Raw genomic sequence first — 9,396 nt, 5'->3', positions numbered from 1 at the left:
AGTCTAGATATTGATTTTTATTTGTTTAACCAATATTTGTTGATTGCCAAGTATGTATCGGGCACTTGACTTTGTTAGGGTATTAAAAAACACAAGGAGTCTCAGTTTACATAGGGGGAAAACAGACAGTAAACAATAAGTAAATAATGTCAGGTAATAGTAAGTTCATGGAGAACATTAGAACAGGGTAAAGGGACAAGAGTGACTGGGATGCTGTTGTAGGTCAGGCATGGGATATGGTATTTTAGATACAGGGCCAGTCAGGGAGTGTCTCTTGGATGAAGTCACATTTCATAGAGATACCTGAGTGCAGTGAGGGAGTGAGCCTTGTGGATGTCTGGGAAAGTGCATCTCAGGCTAGGGCCTGAAGGCAAGAACGGCTTTGGCTCAGAAGATGAATAGCAAGGGCACAGCCATGATTGAAGCAGAGTGACTGAGGGTGAGGATGGTAGTATTCTCATTTCCAATCTCCTGCTCACCATCCCTGTGTTCATATGTGCCTTTGTCTCTTTAAGGGCACTCCCATCCTTCTGGTGGCCCAGTGTTTTTTTTTTCTTTTCTTTTTTTACAGCTCTACTTAATTTCCCAAAATACCAATTAGTTTGCAGTTCTATCAGCTTTCATGTGCATTTTTTCCCGTTTGGTTGTCTCCTAACCTGATACATATCCTATGTAATAAAAGCCTAATATGCAAATCGATCGAATGGCAGAACAACCAGTGGAACAACCTGTTGCTATCATGCCAACTGACCACCAGGGGGCAGACGCTCAACACAGGAGCTGCCCCCAGCCTGTAAGCCCCAGGTCAGCCAAGGCAGGTGCCAGCAAGGGCCCCTCAATTGCCCTACGGGTTGCCCTGCAGAAGGAGACAACTGGTAGTGGTCGCAGGAGGTGGGAATGGCGAGTGGGTGGCACCAGGCTAGCCAAGGTGGGTGCCAGCAGCCCCCCGCCCCCCGCGATTGCCCCACTGGTTGCCCCACAGATTGGCCCTGATCGCTGGCCAGGCCTAGGGACCCTACCCATGCATGAATTTTGTGCATTGGGCCTCTAGTCTATATATAAAAGCCTAAGCGACCAAGCAACCAGAACAACCAGAATGACCAGTCGATCAGTCGCTATGACACGCACTGATCACCAGGGGGCAGATGCTCAATGCAGGAGCTTCCCCCTGGTGGTCAGTGTGCTCCCACAGCCAACCTCCCATGGCCCCTCCCCCCAGCCGGCCAGTTAACCTCCCACAGCCCCTCTCCCTGTTTAGCCGGTCCCCCCTACCCCCATAGGTCTCAATCACCAGCCAGGCCAAGGGACCCCACCCATGCACGAATTTGTGCACCGGGCCTCTAGTTTACAAAGAAATAAGGGAAAAATTACCTCATATGTTGTAATAAGATTCTGCAGAATTTGAACTTCCCTAGAGCTTCTAGGAAGAGTAGATAAAACCTGGCCACTGGGGAAAAAATAAAACAGAATTTTGATGCTAAATAAAAAGCAAAAATGAAATAAATTATACTGTTAGGGGCTTTGAGATAATTACAAAAAGGAAACAAACTTTAACTGTTAGAAGAAAAGAGGATCTTGCTACAGACTATGTGGTGTTAAAAAGAGAACATATATTCACTCATTCTTTCTTCTCCTACACAATTGCAATATCAACAGCTCTCTTAAATGGGAGTCAGTTTGCAGAGTGCTTTCTCTTTTCTGTGTGTGTGTGTGTGTATGTATGTGTGTGTGTGTGCGTGTGTGTGTGTGTGTGTGTGTGAGAGTCGATTTTAAAAATTAAATATTTGGTGCATAGGGAATATTTATGCCAACACTAGCTTATCCTATATAATAAAAGTCTAATATGCAAATTGTCCCCTTGGGAGTTTGACCAGGAGACCAGGGATTCGATCGCTCGCTATGATGTGTGCTGACCACCAGGGGGCAGCGTGGAACATGCAGTGAACAGCGATGATGGTGGTACACTGAGGGAGTGAGGGAAGGAGGAGGTGGGGAGGCCAGGAGGCGGGGAACCTGATCGGCCCTGATCACCAAGCAGGCCTAGGGGACCCTACCCCTGTACAAATTTTGTGCACTGGGCCTCTAGTTACATAATAAAATTAATGCGTGTGAAGCCATTACCCCACTTAAGAAATCTAACTTTATTGGTGTCTTTGAAGTTCCCCACCCCTGCTCCCCAGCCACATCCCCAACGTTATCCACTACCCTAAATTTTCACTTTGCTTATTCTCTTGCTTTTCTTTATTGAATGGATTCTTAAACACATGTATGGATTTTTGTATGTGTCGATTCTCAAAATACCCTTACATTTGCTTGATTTAACTATATAAAATAGTACAGAATGTCTTCTTCTGTATCTTGTTTTTTTCACTCAACATTGTATTTTCAAGATTACTATTTGTGTTGAAGTACCTAATCATAATTCATTCATACTTATAAGAATTTGTCTACAAGTGGAATTGATATTTCTTCAGGGTATGCACAATTTAAATTTTGTGAGATAGTGTCAAATTATTCCTCAAACTTTTTGTTTCCATTTGTATTCTCACAAGTAGTGGAAAGGATTTCCCATAACTCCTCCTCCTTGCTAACGTTAATGCTGTATGACTACCTTTTTTAGTCTAATGGTTGTGAAATGGAATCTTGTGACTTACCAATGAAGTATAATTATTTCCAGTAGATTATTCTTTGTGGCAATAGGCTAGTATGATTTCTTCCTATAGTCTAAATGCTGATCTTTTTTCAGTTGTATGTATTGAAAATATCTTCTACCAGTTTGTCTTTTCTCTCTTTATGATGTATTTTTATCCATCATTTCCTTATGGGTTTGTGGTGTTTTTGTTTTTGTTTTTTTGTCTGTATGTTAATAACTCTTTTCCGATCCCTGGGTCATATTCTCCTTTTGTCTTTCTCATTTAAGCTTTTAATCCATTTGAAAGTTATTTGTTTGAGTGCAATGTAAAGAAGAAATTGAGTTCTTTTTTTTATTCTTACTAGCAGTATAATTTATTAATCGCTAATACTTTCCTCAGGGTTCAGCTATGCCAATTCTGCCTTATATAAGTTTTCATACATTTTTCTTTTTTTTACAGAGATAATGCTGGTTCATCACACCATTTCCTCTTCCTGGGCACACAGAAAAACTGCATTTCCCAGCCTCTCCTGTGGTTGCATTGAGACCATGTGCCTGAGTTCTTGACAATGGGAATGTGTGTGGGAGTAGCAGGTGGTAGTCTTCAATACTTATGTTTCCTCTCACCCTGTGGCTAGAAGCAAAGAACCCAAAAATGTGGAGCTCCAAAATGGAAGCAGCTCAGGTCTCCAAGTTGCAGGAGAGCACCAGGGAGAACCCTCGTCACCTTCAACAACTGGTGATGTGAGTGAGAAATAAATCTGTATTCTGGCAAGTAAAACTGTTTCAGGGTGAACTCATTATCCTATATAATAAAAGCCTAATATGCTAAGTGTCCAACCATGTGTTCAACTGTTCGACCAGTCCCTATGATGTGCATTGACCACCAAGGGGCAGATGCTCCAACCAGTAGGTTAGCTTGCTGCTGGGGTCCAGCCAATCAGGACCAGTCTCCTGGTCAAACTCCTAAGGGGACACTTTGCAATATATATATATATAACATTAGATGGAATTCATATGAATGCTTATCAGTAATAGAATATTGGTAGTACCTCCTCATCCTAGAATATTTTCTAGCCATTATAAAGAACTAGAGGCCCGGTGCACAAAAATTTGTGCACTCAGGGGGTCCCTCAGACTGGGACAGTCTGGGTTGGTGGTCAGTGTGTGTCATAGTGACCAGTCATTCCCAGTCATTCTGCTGTTAGGGTCAATTTGCGTATTACCCTTTTATTGTATAGGATAGAGGCCTGGTGTATGGGGGGCGGCCAGCTGGTTTGCCCTCAAGGGTTTCCCGGATCAGGGTGGGGGTCCCCACTGGGGTGCCTGGCCAGCCTGGGTGAGGGGCTGAGGGCCGTTTTCAGGCTGGCCACACCCATTTCAAGGTGAGGGTTCCCACTGGGTTGCCTGGCCAGCCTGGGTGAGGGGCTGATGGCTGTTTGCAGGCTGGTCAAGCCCCACAGTAGGGACCCTCACCCCATGGGGTGTGGCCAGCCTGGGTGAGGGGCTGATGGCCATTTTCAGGTTGGCCATGCTCCCCAGTGACCCAAGCTCCCAGCCTCTCCTTTTTTTTTCTTTTTCTTTCTTTCTGGGATTTATTTATCTTCTATAATTGAAACTTTGTAGCGTTGAGTGGAGCCCAGGACTAGCCAGGGTAGGCAGGAAGCTTGGCTTCCTCCATCTCCAGGGGCAACCCAAGCCTCCTGCTTGCTCCAGCTCCATGGCCACTGCCATCTTAGTTGGGTTAATTTGCTTACTTGCTCCTGATTGGCTTGTGGGTGTGGCTTGAGCATAGCAAAGGGATGGTTAATTTGCATGTTTCTCTTTTATTATATAGGATGGGATAGATTTATAATAATTAACTTGGGGAAGATGTACATCATGTACTAAGGGAGATAAGCAAGAAGCAAGTAGAAAACTCTATGAATATTGCTCCATTTTTGTAAAATAAATAAATTAGAAAGAACAAGGAAAACTGTATGTGCTAAAAGCAGGAGAAAAGTTATAAATAAATAAACAACACATTGTTAACATTGATTTGGATGGTAGAGAATGGCAATTGATGGACTGGGTAGATGACGGAAGGGAGGAGCAAATAAGATTGTTTTAAAAAGAAAGGTCTTTATAATTCTGATAGGAGAGATGACATTCAACTAATGTAAAACTATACATGGGTATACACAAATATATAAAGAAATGCATAAAAGAATGATCATTAAAACGTTAATTATGTTTTCTCAGTGTGATGAGATTTTAGTGTTTCCTCCCTAATATTATGCTTTTCCACATTACTTACTTTTTAAAATTTACTTTTTTAACAAAAGGCTTCTTATTGTCTTTAGTCAGGAAAAATACTATTATAAAGCTACTCTGACTGTGAAAAAGCCACTCCTGAGCTTCTCATAATACTGGTGACCTTCTCCTTAAGCACGACCTTTATGGTTTCAAATGTTCTCTGAGCCCATCAGTGAAGCATAGCCTTTTGTTGTATTTTCACTCTAGTATGCCCTGTTCCAGGAATTTTTGATCCCTTTCTTACCATCTGCTGCAAGAGTTCTGACACTTGTAGTTCACTTAGTGCAGGCCATTGTTTTCTCCAAGCTTCCAAACACCATTGAACAGCAGTTAACTCCACCTGTCTCTCAAGGATCTAACTAGAATGCTAAATCTTGTGTTACGGGTGAGTGCACCTCCTTAGGATTATAGCCTCAATTCTTTATTAACATACTCAACACTTCCATAGCGAGATTATATCATGACTTAACCCTAGCTGTTGGTTTGGAGGTTGTATAGGGAAGTTGGAGTAGATCCTGAGGGCTGACAGTAGGAAATGGCATTACAGAACTGAGCTCCCCAATAGCATTGGAGGTAACAAGATTGCTATATAATAGAAGCCAGGTGGCAGTGCTCAACTGCCAGGTAACAAATTGTGCACAATTATTGTAATAAGCAGCAAGGTCAGAGTGGCAGCCAGAGAGGGACATGATCTTCAGAAACCTATTGTTAAAGAGAACACAGAGTTCTTAGCAGCAAAATAGATGGGAAGCCAACAAAAGTATTGCTCAACCTTTACAAAAAAAATAAATCAAGAATGGATAATGAGGAAGCTAAGGACATCTATTCCTATTCATTGCCCAGTTTCTAGACCTGGGCCACTTCTTAGATCCAGAATTTCTTGCCTGAAGGAGAAGTCAGATCCCAACTAAGAAAGACCCTGCAACAGCATAGAAAAGATATATGATCATGACGTCCTCAGAAAATTCCCAAAGGGACCTATGGCAACTTACTCAGGAAAATGCACATTGGGAAAAGGGGATTACTCAAGCATTTTGAGGTCTTTTGGATTCAGGATCCAAGATGACACTGAAACATGGAGAGCTGGAGTCATCGTCTAAGTCCAGCTGATAGTAGAATCACTGGGTCCATGGATTCCTCCCATGGTCATTTCTCTGGTCTCTAAATGTGTACTTGAAATGGACATACTTGGTAGTTGAACCACCCCCCCCCCATATTGGTTTCTTGCCTATAAATTAAGAGCTATCATAGTTAGAAAAGCCTAAAGGTGAAACTGTCCACTCCACTCCCACCCTTTCACAGCCATGATAGCAAAATTATAAAAAATGCATCTGGAGGAAATGGCAGGTATAAGTACAATTCTTAAAGACCTAAGATATAGTGATGGTGGTTCCGATCAAATTCACTTTCAATTCACCAATCTGGTTCCCACAAAAACCAAATGGATCCTAGAGGATGACAATGAACAATCAAACTCAACCAAGTAGGAATCCCAGTTGTAGTGACTGTACTCAATGTGGTATCTTTGCTGAGCAGGGCCTCAGGTGTATGGTATTTAGCTGATGAACTGGCCATCCCTCTAAAAAAAAAAAAAAACGCATCCAAACAGTTCACATCCACTTGGGACAGACACCAATATACTAGTATATTTATAGTCTTGCTTCAATCTTAGATTAACTTTCCCACTAGATGTAATAATATAGTCAAAGAGAATTAGCCTTTATGGATCTCTCAGTCTACTATATCAGTATCATCATGTGAATCATGGATCAGATGAGCAAGAAGTAGCAAGTGCATTGGAGGTCTTAGTAACACACATGTATTTTCAAGGGTGGGCAAAAAATACCAGAGATTCAGGGCCTGCCACACTAGAAATATTTTAAGAGTCTAGTGGTATGGGATAGGATGGGAAATCCCTTTCAAAATAATGAATAGACTCTTCTCCAAAGAGGACATACAGATGGATAATATATATATATGTAAAAATGCTCAATGCCACTAATCAGAGAAGTGAAAATTAAAATGAGAATGAAGTATCACCTCACACCTGCCAGAATGGCTACCATCAATAAATCAACAAACAACAACTGCTGTCGAGGATGTGGAGAAAAGAGAACCCTAGTGCATTTCTGGTGGGAATTCAGACTGGTGCAGATATTGTGGAAAACAGTATGGAGTTTCCTAAAAAAAAATAAAAAAATGGAATTGCTGTTTGATCCAGTAATCCCACTTCTGGGAATACCATATCCTAAGAATCCCAGAATACAAATCAGAAAGAATATATGCACCCCTATGTTCATAGCAGCATTATTTACAATAGCTAAGATCTGGAAACAGCCCAATGTCCATTAGTAGATAAGTGGATAAAAGAGTGGTGGTACATTTATGCAATGGAACACTATGTGGCTGTAAACAGGAAGGATATCTTACTCATTAAAAGACAGCATGAAGGGACCTGGAGAGTATTATACTAAGTGAAATAAGTCAGTCAGAGAAAGACAAGTATCCTCATGACCTCACTTATATGTGGAATCTAATCAACAATATAAACTGATGAACAAAATAGGTCCAGAGGCATGTATACATGGGACAGACTGGCAGATATCAGAGGGAAGGGTGGTTGGTGGGATGGTAAGAGATTGACTGAATAACTTATATGCATATGTGCATAACCCATGAACACAGACAAGAGTGTGGGGAAGGCCTAAGGTGGGGTGGAGGAGGCTGAATGGGGGCAAAGAAAGGGGGTAGGGGATATATATAATCCTATCTAATAATAGACAAACATGGTAATTGACTGTACCTTCACTACACCTCCCATTGGCTAATCAGCACGATATGCAAATTAACAGCCAACAAAGATGGTGGCTAATTTGCGTACTGTAGGCAGGGTGCGACAAAGCCATCCCACCTGCCTTGCTTCCATCCAAGCATGCTATCTGCGACCCGGGGTGGCGGGCGCCTGTGTGCAACCCGACCCAGGGCGGCCAGGCGGGGCAGCAGCAATCAGCCGGTGTGCATCCCATGTGCAACCCAACCTGGGGCGGTGACCCAACCCCCATATCAGCCCTGCCGTGTGCGCGACCTGGGGTGGAGCCCCAACCCCCGGATCGGCCTTGCTGTGTGCGTGATCTGGGGAGGCGGGGCAGGCACTGAGGGATCGGGCCTGCCATCTGCCATCTGGGGAGCAGGCCTAAGCCAGCAGGTGGTTATCTCCCGAGGGGTCCCAGACTGTGAGAGGGCACAAGTGGGGCTGAGGGACACCCCCTCCCACCCTCCCTCCCTCGCCAGTGCACAAATTTTTGTGCACCAGGCCTCTAGTAATGTAAATAAAAAATAAGAGCTGAATGATTGTATCTCAACCTCCCATGCTAAAGAAGGGAGCAAAATTCTTGGTAGGTCTCTTGGGTTCTGAATATAGCTTACTAGGAAATACTGCTTCAAGACATATATTGGATGACAAAAAAGATTACCATTTTTTGAGAGGCGCAGAACAGAAAGGTTCAGACTGTCATGCAAGAGCCCTCATACCATATGGGATCAGAGACATCTGTGGTGGGAAAAGATGCCATTTGGAGGTTTTGGCATGTCCCAATAGAAGAATCACAATGTAGGCACCTAGAGCAAGGCCATGGCATCTACAGTGGAAAATCATATATTTTTTCAAAAATAATTCCTGGCAGCTATTGGGCCATAATATATATAGAATGCCTGACCATGGGACAACAAGTGTTCATGGGGCCAGTCTCACCCACCATGAGCTGGGCTCTGACATATTCACTGTGGTAGGTAGACTAATGTTCATGCCCTATTCCTTAGCATAATCTGTTACCTTACATGACAAAAGTGACTTTGCAAAGGTGACTACCGTAAGGATTTTAAAATGGCAAGATTATGTTGGATTATCAATGGTTTCACAAAGATCCTTAAAAGTGGAAAAGGGAGACAGAGGTGATTTGATCTATGAAGAGGTCAAAGTGAATCTTCAATCAGCACCATTCCTCGAGGAGACCAGGAAACCACATGGTGACAAAGTGACTACATCAGTTGCCTTCCACTATGGGTCTAGGTTTGCCTCTTCTGCTTTCAAAGCCTCAGTCAGCATCACCATCTAAGGGCTTACATAGTGTATGATCCATGGGTGCATCATTACACATTATATTCTATCAGGTCGAGAGATCCACTTTTCAAAATATTGTGCAGAAACAGGTACATTATCGTGGGATCCACTGTGCCTATCACATACCACACCACTCAGAAACTACTAGCTTGATACAGCATTTAGAATAGCTTATTGAAGGATCAGCTGAGGTTCTAGCTTGGAAAGGGGCAACATCCTCTAGGATACAGTATACACTTTAAATCAATAACATACAGTTCTGTGTCTCCCCTAGGTAGAATACATGGCTCCAGGAGTCAAGCTGGAGTGGCTCCATTTACTATCATTCCGAGTTGACCCATGTAGGGAA

The 9,396-nt window shown here is 42.9% G+C and overlaps 1 protein-coding gene across 1 annotated transcript in view; it reads right to left on the bottom strand.

Moving 5' to 3' along the window:
* CPB2 (carboxypeptidase B2) overlaps positions 1–9,396 on the bottom strand; it is a 60,785-nt gene that overhangs the window by 44,152 nt on the left and 7,237 nt on the right. Inside the window, 1 exon segment of the mRNA XM_015570437.1 lies at positions 1,372–1,449. Coding sequence (XP_015425923.1) covers positions 1,372–1,449 — 78 coding nt within the window.

The sequence above is a fragment of the Myotis davidii genome, unplaced genomic scaffold (genome assembly GCF_000327345.1).
Source record: "Myotis davidii unplaced genomic scaffold, ASM32734v1 scaffold1947, whole genome shotgun sequence".
Classification (NCBI taxonomy): Eukaryota; Metazoa; Chordata; class Mammalia; order Chiroptera; family Vespertilionidae; genus Myotis; species Myotis davidii.
This window is presented reverse-complemented; position numbering and strand designations above follow the sequence as displayed.